General features: G+C 38.4%; 2 protein-coding genes across 2 annotated transcripts in view; both read right to left on the bottom strand.

The window, feature by feature from the left end:
• Nucleotides 1-9240: 9240 nt before the first annotated feature.
• On the bottom strand, nucleotides 9241-12412 carry LOC108680346 (sodium/potassium/calcium exchanger 2). The gene is made up of 5 exons (XM_047884796.1): nucleotides 12301-12412; nucleotides 11917-12019; nucleotides 11784-11841; nucleotides 10816-10919; nucleotides 9241-10090 (listed from the first exon to the last, which is right to left on the bottom strand). Exons 1-5 carry the CDS (start codon nucleotides 12349-12351, stop codon nucleotides 9912-9914), a joined length of 495 nt encoding a protein of 164 aa, XP_047740752.1. The 5' UTR covers nucleotides 12352-12412; the 3' UTR covers nucleotides 9241-9911.
• A 534-nt stretch (nucleotides 12413-12946) lies between these two features.
• Nucleotides 12947-20088, bottom strand: part of LOC108680345 (sodium/potassium/calcium exchanger Nckx30C) — a 68426-nt gene continuing 61284 nt past the window's right edge. The window contains exon 6 of the mRNA XM_047884793.1: nucleotides 12947-13093. Coding sequence (XP_047740749.1) covers nucleotides 12947-13093 — 147 coding nt within the window. The remainder of the gene's footprint in view (nucleotides 13094-20088) is intronic.

The raw sequence follows: 20088 nt of genomic DNA, 5'->3' as shown, positions 1-20088 counted from the left end.
AGAAGTATTTACTATGTTATTAATAAGAAGTATGTTACTAATAGGCCATGGGCCTATTTCTTCAGTGCCGACACTTCTATTCTATTCTAAGTATTACAAAGAAAAATAAAGCCGGCCTATGCAGCGTTCTCATTTCTTCGATTAACCACAACAGTCTCTCAGGATACCGGCTTCTACCAACAACCACAGTCACGAACAATATATTTTCCTATCGGCAAAGAGAAAAAGTTTCGAAACTAACAATGGACCAATTCGGGTAACATCCATGTTAGGAGCGTTAACAAAGCAAGTGATGTCGGGAACAATAATAAATATGATAAGATGCCAAATTAGGTCACTGCACCATAAAATCAACTGTATTGCAATCGTATTCATTGAATCAACCTTGACAATAATAAAAATTAACCACATGCGCGAGGCCTTCTGGAGCACCAGCGATTTGTGTACAAATTTCCAATTAAATGAATCCAGTAGTTATGAGATATTTTTTGGTCGTGAAGATATTTCTCGGCCTTCGAGCAATCATTTCAATATTGATGAATAATAATTATAAATAATAATAAAAATCTTAATAGCTGCGACGAGCGTAAGCCTAAAAAAATTAGTGTGTGCAATCACTGGTTAAAGAATTAATAGTGATGCTACGCGCTGGAGAATCATTGCCCGGTGGCAATACAGGTTTCGAAACTGAAAAGTGGATTTTGCTTCTCTTTGGAAATAAGGGAAATAAAAGCCTTTGTCTAATTAATAGTTTATTGGAGAGCTAATGTACATTTTAGGCTGCTGTTTGCAGTCAAACAATCCGCTGAAGACGACTGAGCCCAGGCTAGGGTAAGCAATAAAATTTTAGACCCAGGAGGCGGTTACGAAACTGCCTACACATAGCGCGGCGACGTCAGGGGCGTGGACACTTGCGAAATGGGGTTCAAATGGGGTTCAAAATAGGTTCAAATAAGCTGTCTATACAAGGGGACGCTCGTATCCCGTTGCTCTTATTCGTTGGTGTGCTTTTTTCGTAGTACAGCAATTTAAATTAGTTATCTGGATTCGTTCGTAGCGCGATTTCTATAGAATACCTGAGGTGAGATGAAAATTTTGTTGGGGGTCGAGTCATAAGAGAAAGTTTAGTAACCTTGGTTTAACTATGTTACTAAATATCAGGGAATTTACATAATATTTCAATATATTTAGTAATTTGGTGGCTGCAAAAGTGCCCATGCTTAACAATAAATAACGATAACCATCCGATGAAGACAGACCCGAATTTTTGCTGACGCAAAGTCCAATCGGGTTCAAACCCATGCAATTTATTTGGGTAACTTGAAAATTAAATTCATCCTATCGACTTTGCGTTAATTCATGGTATTTTCTCCTGCCAAGTTTTGTCAGTGAACGTATCCAAGATGATAAATAACGACACCATTCATTAATGAATAAATAATAATAATTGATTTATTGATGATTTATTATGGTGCTTCACTAAATCCATCCGGGTCTCGGCATCGGCCGTTCGAAAGACGCTGAGTGGAGGTCGAGCGAGCGGACCAAAGACTTTTCGGCAACTGAAACACCTACTTGAAGTACAGTAAACAAAATTACTAAACAAATTAATTTTACGAGTGAGATTGGTTGAGTTGACTGAGTAAAGTGTCAATTCCAGTCAATAAGCACCCACGAGCTAATGTCATTGAAAAAAATAAGAGTTAAGACTATGAGAATGTGTATAAATAAAAAACAACTTCGAGGTAATGTCATTGAAAAAAAAGAAGAGTTAAGACTAGGAGAATGTGTATAAATAAAAAGCAACTACGAGGTAATGTTATTGAAAAAAAAACAAGAGTTAAGACTAGGAGAATATGTTTAAATAATAGGTATCCCTGCCTAAACAATCGCCCTTTACCACACGCAAAACGGGTCTCATATTTGTGGAGTAGGACTCTATGTTCCGATAAATTTATCAAATCTGCCAAACGGACATTTTTGCTGTTACTGAAAATTTGTACAAGCATCAGTGTTCTAATCAAATATCGGAACGTAATTTGAAAGAAATCATTTAAGGAGGCACCAAGCCACTTTGAAGTAACGGTCATCAACTATGAATTGCCGATGAAAATAGTAACTAAAATACACTTGATGACACTTGCCAACAATGCGTCTTTATTATTCTGTCAGCAAATTGAATACCAATATTAATACGGAAGCCTGATAGGGATTTCGCCTCGCAGCGATCGAGTTGGTGATTGCGAGTGCAATCGCAAGCTGCATGAACATTCAGCATAAATACTCTGAATTAAACGCTAATAATCAATTTAACTGTGATGTTTTATTATCATTTTCTTGGAAGATTACCACTGAGAATTTAAAACGTCGTTTGATGCTGGTGAAGAGCGGTACAGAAAACGCTGGTGATGAGCAGTACAGAATTTCTCGTAATAAAAATAAATAATAATAATGGGTATGTTTGTCTTGAAGAATCTATGTTGTCGTTGTTTTCAGATTGAAAAATCTATAAACTACAACTAATGAGTATATAGAGTACTTTATTGGGAGAAACGAGCCATGCTACCATCCACGGACAGCTCTAGCAGAAAAATTATTTCGTAATTCTGTTTCAAAGCCAAGCTCATAGATACTCTTCAATTATTTTAACCCAAAAGAGCAATTAGTTTTGCTACAATAAAATGTATCACTAATAAGATAACAAAAAGTTGAGTTTATTAATAAAAAACCCTAATTGGAGAAAACATTGTCTAAAAAACACACACGCGTTGCGGTCACGATCTCTGAAAAAAAAAAAATAATAATAAAATGGCAAGCGAATGTAGAGACCTTAAGAAGTTGAACAGAGTACAAACTTTACTGACTAGACTTAGACTTCTTATGGAATAAACGAGCTACTTAACGACAAAAAATTGATCCAAAATGGTCCCCCTAGAGCGCACCCACGTAAAGCTTGTTGAGATCCACTCGATAGCAGCTATGCGGTTCCCTTAGATCGAGCTTTGTGAAGCGAATATGGAAATAATTCAGTCTGTTTAAATGTTGGTTAACTCGATTAAGTTTATTTTGTTTCCTTTAAAAATGCCAAATGGTGAGCGCATCACGCCGACTTAACGATACAAGCTTAACCAAGACGTAGATCTAGAATTGAGAACTAGTCAAGATTCGTAAATTCAAACATAGAAGATTAACGACTTGAAAATGAAGACACAAGACAGGAACAAGAACCAGAGGAAGAAGTAGAAGATATCGCACATGACACCAGTAAGTAACCATCACTACTAGCTACTCATCTATAACTAGATTATCAAGATAGTTCTAGGCGCTTTTCAGATGTTTCTAAGATTTCTGACGAATTTCGTCTTAGTGATTGGCTTTCAGAGAAACTAAGTGCGGTATTTCATGGCACTTATTCCGTACAACTGTCATAAGTATCGGACTGTAAGTATTGCAGCAGGTAATTACCGACAGGTGAATTCAGTAAACAAAAACGTAAGTAGAAGTTAATATCTTTATCGGTTTCATCAATATTCTTAGTGAAATGACAATTCCAAGTCCTCATTTATCCAAATGTATGGACTTTATTACGATTTATCATAAACAACATTAGGACCCAAGGATCCTAATTTGTTTGACTTTAATATGTTGCAAAACCATAATTAAAATGGAGCAAAAATTCTACTAAAGTATCGTGCAGGTAGAGTAATTTTTCTATACAGATGCATGTCATCACCAAAATGATTCACAATTTATTTCCCTGCAAATTGATGCAGTGCTTGAGATTGAATTGTTTCCAGGAAGATAATGTCCAATTATTTCATTAATAATCTCGAGAACATCGGTAACAGAAAGACTCGTCCGGTATTCCGGTTACCCGAACTCAACGGCAACCATTAAATTACTTCACCGAGTAACCATATATCACTGTTAGAAAAAACGGTGAAAAAACGGTCCCAAAGGCGTTCTAGTGGCCGGTCGCCCCGTTAAAATAAACCGTCTCGCCGTTTTTATCAGTCGTTTTACGGATTCCTAGTGTTAAATTAGAATAAAAACGACGACACGGTGTTTCTTTGCACGTGCCTACCGGCCAATGAAACGCCGGTAATACCGTTAACGGGAATTTTTCTAACAGTGTAACCAAGTCTGAGTCACTTATGAATTCCTTCGCAACAGTTCATATTCGTTGACATAAATACTCGAACTGAAGGGAGAAACTTCACTTCAGAAAAAGACTTCTGCCTTCACAATTCATTACATCTACGCATATACATCTCATAAAATTACAATTACTTTCTGTACAATAGAACGTTCAGAAATAGAATATAATTAATTTATAATAACATTCGTTCGCCGTTCTAGAAACGAGTAATCTTAAATTTTTAGATTAAGTGGACAACACCGAGTATAAAGCGGGTAATGGCGGTCAACTTTGCATGCAGACACAATCTAAAATATTTTTATATAAAATAATAATAAGATTTGACTGTGGAAACTAAATGAGGCTGGAAATGTTATAATGAATTGGCACGAACGGCTGCTGCATGGGAGGCAGCGAGAAAATTACGTTGATTTTCAACCTGATTTATGATCGTACATTATTGTGTTGTTGCAGTAGATCGTTCAGAAGAATTAAATGGAGATTTAAAAAATAAAATAATCAAGCTGAATTAGAAATAGTATTATGCTGAATTATAATCAAGATGCCTGGAGTTGAGGTTTGAATTTATATTGTAAAGTAAATGGATTCACATTTTTCACAAGCGACTTCCGTAAGTTTACCGCCTTAGAAAATGCTTTGAATGAACGATTTCTGCTAGTGGAAGGTATTCAACATTATCAGTTAACGTTATTTAATTGTTAGAACAATTAAATGTTGTATGCTGTACAACATTTAATTGTTCTAACAATTAAATAACGTTAACAAGTAAACAAAGTTAATAATTATATCTATCACTTGATATAACGACTTCAAATTACAATTATAATGGTTGGATAAACAGAGCTAAGTTTTAACCTTCATCTACACTTACAAAGAAGAGTTTAATAAAATCATGAAGCCTGAAACTGAACTTTTATTTGTTCACCTAAGAAGTCCACGGCTACCGCATGTACAGCCAGACTTGCCATACAAACTGCACTCAGCTTTACGATGTTAAGATAATCTCTTAATATGGTACACGTCTTATAAATCTAACAATTGAGTACAGCATAGAGGATTAAAGAAGCCTTACAGCAATTTAAACAATGTAACGTTTCTATTTAGAATAAATGTAGTCATTTGCTGCATAATAGAACAATAAAAGGCAGTAATGCTAATTACCGCTGTGATTCACAATACACAACAAAGAAACGTCAACAGCAGGCAGCTAAAAGCAGTAGTTTATAAAGAGAAGTAGAAAACGTAGAATAATAAATGATGAAGCGAGCACGAAAAAACTTTGCACCAAAAAAACAATCTATAGTTATAGATATAGAAAATTATATGTAGAAATCTAAAGCGTTATGCGCAGAATTTTTCATCATGAAATGCACGGCTTATACCATTTCGTGAAGGGCTGGAGTACGTAATTTAATGAGAGTATTTTTTGATAATTTTGACTATCATGAGGTAGTTGAACGCCACCCGTATATAAAATCAATTTCAAAGTATAAATACGATGAATTTTCAAACAAGTACCGATCTTTTAGCTAACAAGATAAAGAAACTATGGTTATAAGTAATTAATTAATTTATTTTACGTTCATTTCCGTAAAACTCGTTCTCAAAGACGGTGACTGGCACGTCCAAAACTGTAAAAATTACGGCATCGGATTGGGCAAGTGAAGCAACGCATTAGACAAGGCATGTTTAATTAACACGGCAGAATTTGGCACGATGAGAAAGCCTCTGACGATGCATCTCATCAGCGTTATTAGTTTTCAACACATTTGAAGCAGTTTTTATAGGTCTCATTGCATATAAAGTTAGTATGGAACGGCATAATAAAGCCGGAAAAGTAGCCTAAAGCTACTTTCCAGAAACTATAAATGCGAAAATCTACAACATTCTACAACACTTAACGCGAAGCAACACAAGGCATACGCTGTCTGAACTTTGGGCTTCTCGTCCGCACGACTGGAGGTGGTCACAGCACAAGACTAATGCTGCTGTACAGCTGCTGCACAGCTGCTGTACAGCCTGCCTCACAGCTGCTGCACAGCTGTTGCACAGCCTGCCTCACAGCTGCTGCAGAGCCTGCCTCACAGCTGCTGCACAGCCTGCCTCACAGCTGCCTCACAGCTGCTGCACAGCCTGCCTCACAGCTGCTGCACAGCTGCCTCACAGCTGCTGTACAGCCTGCCTCACAGCTGCTGCACAGCCTGCCTCACAGCCTGCCTCACCGCTGCTGCACATCATCTGTACAGTCACCATCTTCACGTCACTCTCACTGCATGCAGTGCAGTCCCATGTATAAGCCAGACTCGACGGTGCATTAAACAACGCATAGCAATGGTAATAACAGCAACATTAACAATAAACTCTCAATAAATATAAGCTATTTTTTAAATATCACTTGGAAACAACAGCAGCGGCTATGACAAAAGATCAACAAGATACAGTTTCAGAGAGAACACAGTAGACGAATTAGCGCAAATACGGCGAGAATAAAATTTGTACAGAAAATGTAGAGGAATGTTCAGTAATTTTAAACAGAGAGTCAAAACACGAGCAAGCCAGCGATGCAGATGACAATGAAGACATCTAGAGGGAAATATGGAGCAGCGAAATCAAGTTTATTAAGGAAGACCGACTAAGTCCTTACTTTTCAGGGGACAACTGCAGAAAATGGAACATTTGAGCAACATTTCTTGCATGAGGCATGCAGGACAGCGTTAGTAACTTCGCAATCTGGGAGCTAAAAGTGCCTTTACACGGGGACAGTAGTGGCGGCCAGTACAACTTTCAGATGCAAACTGCCACGAATTATCATGCTTCCGGCATGGGTTAGTTACTGGGCACCCACAGCCAGTAGTGCCAATACACTAGGCCACTAGCACGGTAAATAGTGGTGGTAAGTTTTTGAAAGTTTTACTTTCTGCCACTATTGTCCCTGTGTACAAGCACATCAGACACCGAGGCTGCCCCCAGTTGCGAGTAAAATTACACAAGAAAAAAGTGCATGACGATGATGTCTGCTGCATGACATACAGCGTGACAAGCTCAGTGTTAATACTTGCAACAACATCGAACAACATCTTGTTAATCTGACAGGACCACGAGATAAAGTTCACGTTAGTTATTTTATCATTCGGACGCGCTGGGGTTCGTGAGGTTGTTTCTTGGAACAGAATTGTTTATTTGGTTAACAACGCGTTGTTATGGACCAGAGGCCATATACTTTCAAAACTCGCTAAGTTAACGTAAGTACTTACGCTCTATTTTCTCGTCTATCATTGCTGGATTTTGCTTGAAAAGCCGTCAATGATTGGCTGATGAACTTACGATCTCTTAACTTTTTTTGAAAGTAAAGGTTCATATATACTTTCATACCTCGCTAAGTGAACGTAAGTACTTACGCTCTATTTTCTGGTCTATCATTGCTGGATTTTGCTTGCAAAGCCGTCAATGATTGGCTGATGAACTTATGATCTCTTAACTTTTTTTGAAAGTATAGGCCCTGGATTACTGAAAGCTGTCGCAAGCTCAGGAGTAAGCAATCCACGTCAAAAGACTTGCTAGTTATACGCGGAATGTAGCGAAGAGTTCTGACAAAGAATTCACTACAGCCTACAACAGCATTTTGCGTACGATATCAAAATAGCACATGCCGACTACTACTCTAAGCCTTTAGATAAAAGGCCTATTGGGCGCTATAGAGATCATAGATATTGCTTTCTTCATAGACAATGCAGTGAAAGAGGTCGAGTAAGCGGTCACGGCCTCACTTTTTAGCACATTTTCTCATTTATGGAAAAAAGGCGCTATTGTGCTCGTCATGTCCGTCCGTCCCTCCGTGTGTCCGTCCGTCCGTGACGGACGGACGGACATGAGAAAATGCGCTTTCTGTCACATACTGCAGTGAGTACTGATCTAATTTTTTTATGCATGGTCGGCCTTGATATTCTTTCATATTTTGTCGATATATTCTTCCTTAAAAAAAGTATTAGGAATAGATTAATTCGTTGACGATGTCTATAAAAGGAGAATTGCACAGCATATGTTCCTACAAAAAGTGAGCCTCAGATCTGGCGATGTGTTTTTTTGTCTTTGGGACAGCAGAAAAACTGTGCAACAATGCGTCAAAAAATTTTCCTGAAACACTTCGCTTCCGTGCTTTGGAAATCCAGTTAGTCGAGTCCAAGTTTTTTATTTCTGCAAGGCGAACGCTTAATTCATTAACTTGAATGAGTTTTGAATAGTATTTTAACGATACGCTAAGTTTGTAATCTGAGAAGATATTTCAAGCGACGCGAGGTTGATCCCAATCAATTGGGCGACATAAAACCAAATTTCTTGGAAGATCATTCAGAAAAATGAAGTGGTCATTTTGTCCAAATAGTGACGCACTTTCTGCATATATAATTTATATACCACATTCCCGGGACAAAGTGGGTCAGAGTGACCCACATAATTGCAGAGAATGCATTGATATCTGAAGAAAGTTTCTTTCGTTTGTATGAGTGCGTGGTACCGCCGCTGGCTGCCATTGAGCTAAGCAAGTGTACTTATCTTCGCGTGCTACATGAATGCGTTATTAAATATATTAGAATAATGCATACATCACGAACAACAAGAGACTTTAAAGTTTCTAGATAGTAATAGTTTACTACGTAATCAGTAATATCTTAGTAACAGCAGTAACTTCCACTTCACGTAGATACTTCTATAAAAACACTAGAAGCTAGCTGAAGGTAGTAGATAGATCTCTATATGCTAGAGCAGAAATAGGAGCAAGAGACAAAAAAATCTAGTGAAGCAACACATTTTCATCCGTATATATTAAAAAAAAACTCTGCGTGCACGTTAGTTTGTTCCTTGCTTGTCTCAGAAAAGCGAAAGCATGCGGTCACAGCAGAGTTATAAGTTTTAACCGCACTCCAGTGAAGTAACATTCACTAACCTATAAAAATAATATATAAAGTGAAACTCACATCTGCTATCATATGCAATACGATCGAGGTTTCCATGTATTTTTAAAAAGCAAGAATGCCATTTATATTTAAAAAAAGAATGCTATTTATATTTAGAACTCTTTTAAAGTTTAATTATTTAAATGAAGGGCTCTACTATAAATATACGAAGATCTTCTAATATGCACTAATAATTAATTTCACATATAAGGTAAATTCAGGGTACGGCAATATCCCACCTAAATACATAAGACCTTATAGACGCCTATATTTGTGCATGGTTGTGCCAGACTTGGCCGCTAATTCATACAATTTCTAACGATGACGTCTGTGGTGAAGTAAAGAAATATTTACTACCGTGTACAATAAACTAAATTACCTGAGATACCCGAATAAACTATAGAAACAAGTGAAAAACAATGATTACATGATACTGAAATAAACTATTAATCATTTCATTGCGGTGTTAACAAAGATCTAATGTCCAATGATCCTCTAGCAGGTAAATTTCTGACTACTTTGATCTCAACTGACAACTTGGATTGCCTCTCACGAAGATATGTCGTCCTAACAATAAGAGAATTCCTTAACAGTGAAACTCTCGGAGCTCCATGGTTTTAGATAAAATGCTGAGAGCTCCATGATTTTAGAATAAAATACTTAGAACTCGATGGTGTGCATCAGTAAACCATCAAAAGCCCCCCTCAGAAACCACAAAAAGGTTGGCCGCTCGGTATCAACCCTCAACAACCGAGCGTCGAGTAGCGTCCCATTTCGTCGAAGTGTGGTAAAGTTAACGCTTATATTGGGCAGGTAATCTTGCCGTAGCTAAGAAGCAGCGACACAGCAACGAAGATGAAGTAAAGTACGAACATGAAGACACCTAATCCCTTGGACATCTTCCATTTGCTCACAGCGATCGAGATGATGACGAACATGAGCATGGAGAACAGCAGCATCACGGAGCACGCGATGCCATCTGTAAGTAACGTAAATTAATTGTTATTTTGTAGTTGCATTCGTTCCACATGAAATACGTTGCACTTGTAGCTGAATACTTCGCTCTGCATTCAGAAATTCAATATGCAATGCTAGATGTTCCGTAAGTCCATGACTTACGGAGCATTTGCGATAATGGATGATTTGTAACTGTGCCTGGATCAAACTTTCATTAATTTTAACGAAAAATCTCAACTTTTTCACCTGTCTAATGAAGGGCTGAGCTGTTTAGATAATCGAAATAGAGCACAGAGCTGTGTGTTTTAGACCCGCAGCTAGCTGTGAAAATTCTGAGACATCCAATTACTTCTCTCAACGTCATGATTACCTTCATTTCATTTATAATAGTAGCTTATGACGCATTTTCGTTAGCTACGACATAAAAAATGCATGACATTCAAAGTCTCCGAAAAAATATACAATATTTAATGATAATCTTCCAGGATTCTCTAGAACAACATGAATGACAATAACGTCTGGACTTTGCAAATTTGAATTGTGAATCATTCGTTAGAAATTCACAAATATTCATATCATTAGTAAATTTATATCGCAAATTCTCCAACGATTTAAAAACAAAGAAAACGCCAAGTATATTTACCATATCTTCAATGAAAACGGAACTGTAAGGAAATGAACTGTAGATACATTGAATTTAGATAGAGTTCTCATTAATCGTTGGGAAAAATTCAGCAACTAACTGACCAGATTTGACATAGATGGGCGTGATGTGGAACGGACTGTCCTTCTTATTTATGAAGTTCTTGATGACGTCAACGAGGGCGCTGATGAGCCACGGCACTGGCAGCCTGAGAGACAAGCAAATATGATTAAAATATGATTAAACTACATCAGATGATCACACTGTTACTTCATCATTTACTCACATCTTGATGCTAATCGGTAAATTGAAATTGATTAATATTCGCTCCCACAAACGTTGATGCTAATAGTAAAATAATAATTAATAGCTGTTCCCGCATACCGTAATACTTCTTCATTGGTTTTCACCATCACGCTGATTCCTTATCGTTTTCTCATCGTAAATCCTTCTCCAGAACATAACCACATACTTGCAAATCACTCATATGATACTTAGATTCTTTGAGCAAAATAGATATACGCGCTCATACTTGAGATAAAGAGTTCAAAATGTTATAAGCAATTCCTTACAGCAGATATAGTTCGTTAAGCATATCTATTTAATACGTTAATTTCCGATAAAATCGCATTGTTGATCAATAAAATAATAGGAATGTAATTATTTGATTTAAAATGCATACGGTATTTAAGTTACAGTCTGAACACCCGAGTTTCTCTTCGAATACACTCGAAAGCTACTAGTTTAGAAAAATGTTGGAGTCCAGAAGAAAATTCAAAATCCATTGAAATGCAAGGATATTTGAAATTATGTGGACGAATTGAAGAACTATTTTTCTATACGTTATCTATAGAATTATTTTATTCGTTAATTTCAAAAGAAATATTATGATAATAGAATTAAATCGTATAGTGATACATTACAAAATGGGAAATAAGTGATATCATTTTTCTACATCGGCAACACAAGCCAGACAAGATCGTGGCTTTGTCTCGAAGAAAGAGCGACGAAGGTAGCAACGTCGAAGATGTTGCTACCAACAGACGAAGATATCAAAGGAAGAACAGCTCACCCCACACACACGTCGAAGATGTTGCTACCAACAGACGAAGACATTAAAGGAAGAGAGTCTCACCCCACACACACGTCGAAGATGTTGCTACCAACAGACGAAGATATCAAAGGGAGAGTATCTCACCCCACACACACGTCGAAGATGTTGCTTCCAAAACCTTTCCTTGCGACGATGACGGACGTGATAAGATCTGGTACCGACGTGCCGGCAGCGAGGATAGTCAGTCCCATTACCTGCACGAGAGTTACTCCATAAATTGAAGATCAAAAATCGTGCTAGGCAGCTAATTTAATGTTCATATATGAATATATTAAACGCGAGAATAAGTCTGCGTAATACATCAGAAATACAAAATTTAAATGAATATGATGAAAGTTATGCGAAACTATCTGAGCTTATTATTTATTACGGTTGAATAATTGACTCCACAAGTACATATGAGAAATCTTATGGAACTAAATTTTACGTCGATAAGAATCTGTGCAGAATTTAAGAAAGATTTTAGTGAGCGCACCGGAGCAGGGATACCGATGACGTCGCCCACAGTGGAGGCCCACCAGACCATCAGGTAAGAGAATATGGCGATCCAGATGATGCTGCCGAAGAAGGTAACCACGAAGAAGCGTTTGCCTGCCCAGATAACATAAGTCAATTTAAGAGAAATCAAGGGCCCGGATGCTCTAATTGAATGCTCTCTGTTAACTATCTCTGACTTTCGCAAGGATGATGCTGCGGGGGACGTTTATCACCACGAAGAAGTTTTCACCATTCCTGGGCCCATACTTTAAAAAAAAGTTAAGAGATCGTAAGTTCATCGGCCAATCATTGACGGCCTTTCAAGCAAAATCCAGCAATCATAGACAAGAAAATAGAGCGTAAGTACTTACGTTCACTTAGCGAATTTTGGAAGTATGGCCCCAGAGACAACTTACAAGTTGAACAGTTAGAACGGTTAGAAACCTCTGACTTTGGTTCTCAGTCGAGCACTGAGGGAAGCAGAAACTTTATCAGCCATACTGACTTCGCTACAGAAGCCGACCACTGAGAGATAAAAATGTTGTCATCAAAATTGACCGAAATTCTTATGCAAAAAAAACTATTCAAACGAAAGAAGAATATACGAAAACCGTAGGAATTAAAAATATACACTACAGAAATATTCATGACATTGGAATGGTGTCAGGCATGGTGACCCAGAGCGGGAGGATAATGGGCGCCACGAAGAGATACGTGAGGCGCTTACGACACGTGTCCGGCCAGCTCAAGTCTATGGGCTTGTTCTCGTCGTCCACTTCCTGCTCCATTTGCTGCCATCGTAAAGAATGTTTAAATGTTACGTTTTTTTAGGCATGCGGAAACACCATGGATTTTGACATGCGTTACAGCGCTGAAAGAGGTGTATAATGTTATACGAACATTGAACTTTGGAACTTTTTGAGCTTAGGATTTTTTTTGCAAGTTTAATCCAGCGTTTGGGGAGCTGGATGGCCAAATATAATAAAATAAGTACCCAATTTTACCCATTAGAATGCTTTCCGGAGATTCAATTCAGGAACAAACAACAACGACGCTACTGAGAATTGTTAAAGTTATCGTTGTCAGTTACGTCATTGTGTCCAANCATCAGAGGGATAATAAGTTGCACAGAGCGGCCGTCAAAGTCTTAATGAATCGTTTGCAATGCTAAGCAAGTGGACGTTGAATGACTGTCCAAATTGTTCATTGCTGAGTGCCGGCCTTAACCTTAGTACTTTAAGCGAGGCAAACTTTACAAAGAATAAACGAGTTTTCTCTCCTAATTAAGTTCAATTCATCACATGGAAAACTGCATGTGAATCATTTAAAAAAAAACAAACAGGACATTTCCAGTCCGTATACGCAAGTATGTAGAACAGTTATAAAGGGAAGCGAGGTTAAAATGAACATTCAATTTTATTTCTTATCCAGAGATCACACATGGGGTGCGCCAATAGAATGGATTATTTTACTGGAGAAAATAAAGGATTTTAACTATAGATCTCAAGCATTGAATTCGGGATTAGAGTGTCAGCGGCAGTTGGTGACTTTGCATAGATAAGAAAAGGAGCTGCTATTTCAACCGGACTTAGCTACTTTGGCATCAATTTTAAAAAATCATAAAATATTCTGCCAATCTTTATATTTCATATTATTAAAAAAATAATCTCAACAGTCAGATTTCCTATTGGATCAAAACTTCAGGCGTGAGCTAACTTCAGAAATCCGATGAAAATATACAAGCTTCGTAATCCTGCTAAGACTTAAATTTATACGGCGATATCTGAAAAGATTTGAGGACAGACCTCTAAGTGTAACAAAAGACATAAAAGTTTAGAGCCAGAATTTTAAAGTCTGTGCCGCTGAATCGTTACATGCAGGATTACAAAACGTTTGGCTGAGCGACAAAACATGCCAGCAGCAGCAGCCGCAGACAAATAGCCGACCGCTTGCACCCTGCGCGGTCCTCGAGAACCGAGCAAAACGTGGCCTGTCCATCATCGGGAGAACCGAGCAAAACGCGGCCTGTCCTTCATCTGGAGATTCAAAGCATATCGTGGCCTGTCCTTCATCGGGAGAACCGAGCATATCGTGGCCTGTCCTTCATCTGGAGAACCAATATATCTGTGGCCTTTTATGTTTTGTACCGAGGAAACCGCGGCCTCTCCCTCTTTTTGAGAACCAGGAAAATTGGCCTCTTCTTCTTCTGCTGGAGAACAAGGCAAATCGTGGTCAGGCTTTTCTGGAGAACCAAGTTACAGACGGCTCTCGTTCCTCTAAACATGTATAACCAACACACTCGTTACTCTCTTCTCTCTAAGATACAAAGTAATTCGTGTTTTTTTCATTTTTCAGGAGAGCTAAGCTACTACACGGACTTTTTTCTGTATAAAATCAGGTTGCTCGTGGCACTCCATATTCTTCCTGTAGTGAACAGTTCTCGCGAATACTTAAAGAGAAGTTAATATCATGCATGTTTATTAGTATGTTTTTTGAAAGTTTAATTTTAATTTTGACTGATGTATGCGACATTAAGACATGCACGAAACTTCATTTTGCAGATTATTCCATATTTTGACCAAGAAATGTGTAAAGTAAATTTTTTAATACATGTCCGGAATTGTGCAGTCGGAGATAACAATTCGATCCAAATAGGTACGAAATTACATGATGAGAATCAAGTTAAAACTAAAAAAAACTTAGAATCACATTTTTCGATACACAGTGACAGCTATAGTGTTCAAACATCTATGAGCGGTGGTTTTAATCAGCCATTCTTGTGAAGTCACAGAATGCATCACTTACACTCGAGATTCATCTGAATCGATTGTATATAAATGACGGACAAGATGTTAAAACTTTAAGAACTCTGACATGCTTATGAAGAACATGAGATTCGACTGCAAATAACAATTATATATTTTTTCTCACTACTACAAGCCAGTCGCTGAAAAACAATAGCAACAGTGCACATCTAGCAGCGATTGCCTCATCCCATGAGCCGGAGCCGGGGAAACCGTAACTGTTTTCTAATAGACACTTTGTACGGATGGGCAACAGAAGAGTTACACGCTCTAAGAAGCCAAGTTGACGCTGTTAAACGTTAAACTTAAGACCAGGGCCTATACCTTCGAAAAAAGTTAAGAGATAGTAAGTTCATCAGCCAATCATTGACGGCCTTTCAAGCAAAATCCACCAATCATAGACAAGAAAAAGAGCGTAACTACTTACGTTCACTTAGCAAGTTTTGAAAGTATGGCCCCAGACCAGACCCAGCGCGCACTGAGCGTGTAAGGAAACAAAGAACTTCCAGGCACTAAATTTTAAAATTTACCGAAACTACAAACCGCGCACGTCATCATAAACTCAAGCGAGAATACCCACGGGTACAAAAACAATGCCCGAAATAAGGCATTAAATTGATAGAAGCCTTAGGAACCCAAACAATGCGCACCATCGCTGTTAAGTTGACAATAAATTGATATAGGCAAGAACCTCAAACAATGCGCGCCATCGCGATTAAGTTGAAGTAGAGAGAGCTGAGGGAAGTTAAACAATGCCCATATTCTAGCAATTAAGCGTAAGTTAGTCTAACACAAAGAATGCACGTAATCACGCATTAAAGCGAGGAGCCCCTGAGGGAAGAGCCGTATGCCACACCCGCCACCGTCTCCACAGCGCCGCATTAAAGCCGTGGGACAGCCGATTCTCAGGCCTACTCTCTTCCTGCGCCTACACTCACACTCGCTTCTCTTTGTCTCACGATTTCTTCTCTTTATTAGCTTCTTCTTTATATTTATTTATCTTATCTTCTCTTTATTACTCCCACTCGCTTCTCCTTTTCTTCTCTTTATCACACTCACACTCGCTTCTCTCTCTCATGATTTCTTCTCTTTATCACACTCCCACTCGCTTCTCTCTCGCACGTTTTCTTCTCTTTATCACACTCCTACTCGCTTCTCTCTCTCATGATTTCTTCTCAATATCACACTCCCACTCGCTTCTCTCTCGCACGATTTCTTCTCTTTATCACACTCCCACTCGCTTCTTTCCAGCACGATTTCTTCTCTTTATCACCCTTTCACTCGCTTCTCTCGCTCACGATTTCTTCTCTTTATCACCTTTTCACTCGCTTCTCTCTCTCACGATTTCTTCTCTTTATCACACTTCCACTCGCTTCTCTCTCACGATTTCTTCTCTTTATCACACTCCCACTCGCTTCTCTCTCTCACGATTTCTTCTCTTTATCACACTCCCACCTACACTCTTTCACTTTACCACTCCATCTTGATTTTCCCAACAATAATTCATTGTCGCTTACTAATTCCTGGCTTCTGAAAAGTTCAACTTGTACATTGCCATTATAGGCTATGGCAACTCGTGGTGGCTGTTTGCATCTTCCTCCATTGTTTTGATTTATAATAGTCATAAAATCAAACTGGTATTCTAGGCAGCATTAACATCGCCTTCGCTCATAACATGAATCATCTTGCATAAACCCCAGCGGCATAACGAACAACCTAACCTAGCAAAATAGCTGCATAGAACATAAACTCAATTCAGGTCCTTTGCCAAAACCCTGCAGTAGGTTACCCTTCCCTTTTGTTACTCGTCCTTCAACAGAAATGGAATCAAGATTTCGTTGTGCTCTGACAACACATGTGGAAGTGACAACCCCGCTTTTATTCTTTGGTATATACTCATATTTATAAATTATAACATCACGTCATTGTATAGGTTTTATGACTTTTATGAAGCGTTACGGGCTTACAGGACACTTTTTAGTCATGGTATATATTGAATTAATTTATTCGTATTTTGCCTCAGCATAGCGGACGATATCTGAGTTACAAGCAATAGGGTTCACAAAACATTTTCTAAGATTTCCCACATGGGTTCCTCAGCAAAATGTCAACTGAAAGTAAGGCAGAAGAACGCCGAAGCAGACGACAAAGGCACCAAGCTCTGCCATAGACGTCTTTGCCTGCTAGGGTCCATACTACTTCTCTGGGCAAGGCTTAATGCCAGGAAAGTACAAGCGATTTTACCAGCTCTTCTTAATGTGTGCAAAAAGAGGTCAATTTTATCTTTTCAAAGCAGCTGCACGGCAAAGATAAGCGACTTTTTGAACGATCGAATGAATTGAAATTAAATTCAGGTGATCGCACTGATTAAAAAGAGCATAGATGCTGTTTAGATGCGATATTTTTAAATTCTCCTTAGGAGAATTTAAATTTAAATTTTCAAATTCTCCTTAGGGGAATTTAAAAATATCGATCATCAGCAGAAGGATCAGCCACTACGACAACAATAATAGTAGGCAGATGGCCGTAGCAGAGGTAGCTGTCAGTGACAGAAAGAACCATTAGTGGCAGCAGTCGCAGCTAAGGATCAATAAGTGAAGCAAAAATTTGAATATTATTACAGATACTTACACTCAACTTAAGGAGATACTTAAACGTGGAAACTAATATCCGTGGATTTTAACGATTCTTGTGCTCGGCCAAGAAGAAATTCATCACGCGTTTTTATCCTTACCTGATATTTTTATCCTATTTATCCTCAATTGAGGCCCGAAATTGTTGATTCATATATTAGGCAAAAGGTAATCTGGCTATAAGTGACAAGCAAACTTATTAGAACTTAGATTCATCTCGATCAGTCTACTGCGTTTCAATACGCAGCAAAAGATGCTTGTAATAAGATTGGCAGTGCTGCATATTTCAGTAATAACGAGTTCCAAGGCCTATAATGTTGAGGAAATGGTGAAGTTACAGAAGCTATATATTTAACTAATTAAATATCACAAGAACGATAATAATTCTCTGTTTCCTGACACGATTGCATAGTTTATGGAGTTATAAATTTACTCATAGTTTATATGCTGTCTTCACTCGGATCATGGCGGAATTTAAACACGGAAATTGCACTGAATTAAAAAAATTAATGCCACTTACTTTACTTAAAAATCCTGCTCCATTGCACGGCATGTATCTACATAGCAGTTAAGAATATTTACATGCATGGAGAATCTAGATGAACTTAAACTTAAGCCATGCAAGAGGAAGCTTCATTGCAACGACCGCGTTTGCACTGTGGAGACGGCAGTCCCGGGGCCATACTTTCAAAATTCGTTAAGTGAACGTAAGTACTTACGCTCTATTTTCTTGTCTATGATTGGTGGATTTTGCTCGAAAGGCCGTCAATGATTGGCTGATGAACTTACGATCTCTTAACTTTTTTTTGAAAGTAAGGCCCAGGTATTGTCGCATCGCCCAGCGAGTTACTTTGCATGGCAAAAGCATTTCGGCATTTTAAAGCCGGATAACAGAATAGGATTTTCTTTCCGTCTCATCGATCTCTCACTACGCAAGAGCTTCCTATTTCGTTAGATTGCATCAGAGCTTTAGACGCTTGGTCTCAAATCCGCCAGGGATGAACTTATCCACCTTGACCGAAATGTGCATGACTTTGTTAAGGATATTGAGCGAAATGTGCATGACTTTGTTGGGATATTGACCGAAATGTGCATGACTTTGTTGGGATATTGACCGAGATGTGCATGACTTTGTTGGGATATTGACCGAAATGTGTATGACTTTGTTAATTGGGATATTGACCGAGATGTGTATGACTTTGTTGGGATATTGACCGAGATGTGCATGACTTTGTTGGGATATTGAGCGAGATGTGCATGACTTTGTTAAGGATATTGAGCGAAACAGTCGACTAAAATATGTGTTCCAAGTTCAGTTTTACGGAAAGCTAACGAGAAGACTAAAAATATGTGTTCCAAGTTCAGTTTTACGGAAAGCTAACGAGAAGACTAAAAATATGTGTTCCAAGTTCAGTTTTACGGAAAGGCAACGAGAAAACACTTCTTTGAGTTGAATAAACGTATACAAACAGCATATTATAGCTAGACTATCACATTTACGCACCACACTCTGTCATTTCCACTTTCTTCTTGCTGCCATGCAAAAGCTGCGTAGTTGCACGAATGTTGTGTCTAGCAGAAGGTTAATGGCATATGTATTTTCTTTTTGCTAACATTAACTGTGAAGTTGAATACATGCTGTGCCTAAATGTTATAACGTTCAAGTAAATTAAAAATGCAAAAAACACGTCTATATAAGTGATGGCAGAAAAGGGAGTCATATTTTCCATTCCCAACAATTAAGTTTCCATTCTGGAACGGACATCCTAAAATAAATTCGTGTAAGCCAGTTAGTTTGGTCAAAATAAAGAGAAGGTATCTAAAATAGGGGAATGATTTCTGATAAGAATTTCGGGTGACGAAATTTTAAGACTGCCCAAGTATGCCGTCGCTAAGTGATGAATAGGTGGTCCTAAGTAAGGTGCCAAACAGAAAGAACTTAGACGCGTCGCGTAAAAGCCTTTCAACTTCTTGACCTTGGTCCCATAGAAAGAGCAAAATTTCTCTCCTAACGACCTAAGTTGAAGTTTAAAAACTCGTACTTGTGGCTCCGCTCCAGACGAACTGATCGCAATCGCGGGACTTGGTTGAGCAGAAACGAAAGTTTGCTGAAAACGCTTCGGCTCCGAAATGCGTCTGTTTTTGGAAACGTCCTGCGATGACGGAAAGACTAATAGCAGCCGAGATTGCGGCCTCACGCGCTTGCAAAACAGCGTCATTATTAACGGTAACAAGGCTACCGTAGTGACCGCTTTTACGCGATCACAAGGATGCAGCCAGGAACGCTAGCTTGCGCGGGCTCTGTGTCTTTTGGGACTCGAAATTGTTAACGAAGAGAAGAGTCGATAG

The sequence above is a fragment of the Hyalella azteca genome, unplaced genomic scaffold (genome assembly GCF_000764305.2).
Source record: "Hyalella azteca isolate HAZT.00-mixed unplaced genomic scaffold, Hazt_2.0.2 contig16209, whole genome shotgun sequence".
Taxonomy (NCBI): Eukaryota; Metazoa; Arthropoda; class Malacostraca; order Amphipoda; family Hyalellidae; genus Hyalella; species Hyalella azteca.
This window is presented reverse-complemented; position numbering and strand designations above follow the sequence as displayed.

Bases quoted from the DNA above. Each gene is read 5' to 3' on its own strand.
- LOC108680346 (XM_047884796.1), bottom strand. From the start codon at position 12,351: ATGGTCTGGTGGGCCTCCACTGTGGGCGACGTCATCGGTATCCCTGCT. The intron at 12,020-12,300 runs GTGCGCTCACTA...ACTCTCGTGCAG, and splicing joins TCATCGGTATCCCTGCTCCG to GTAATGGGACTGACTATCCT. The intron at 11,842-11,916 runs GTGTGGGGTGAG...GTGTGGGGTGAG, and splicing joins AAGCAACATCTTCGACGTGT to ACTCTCTTCCTTTAATGTCT.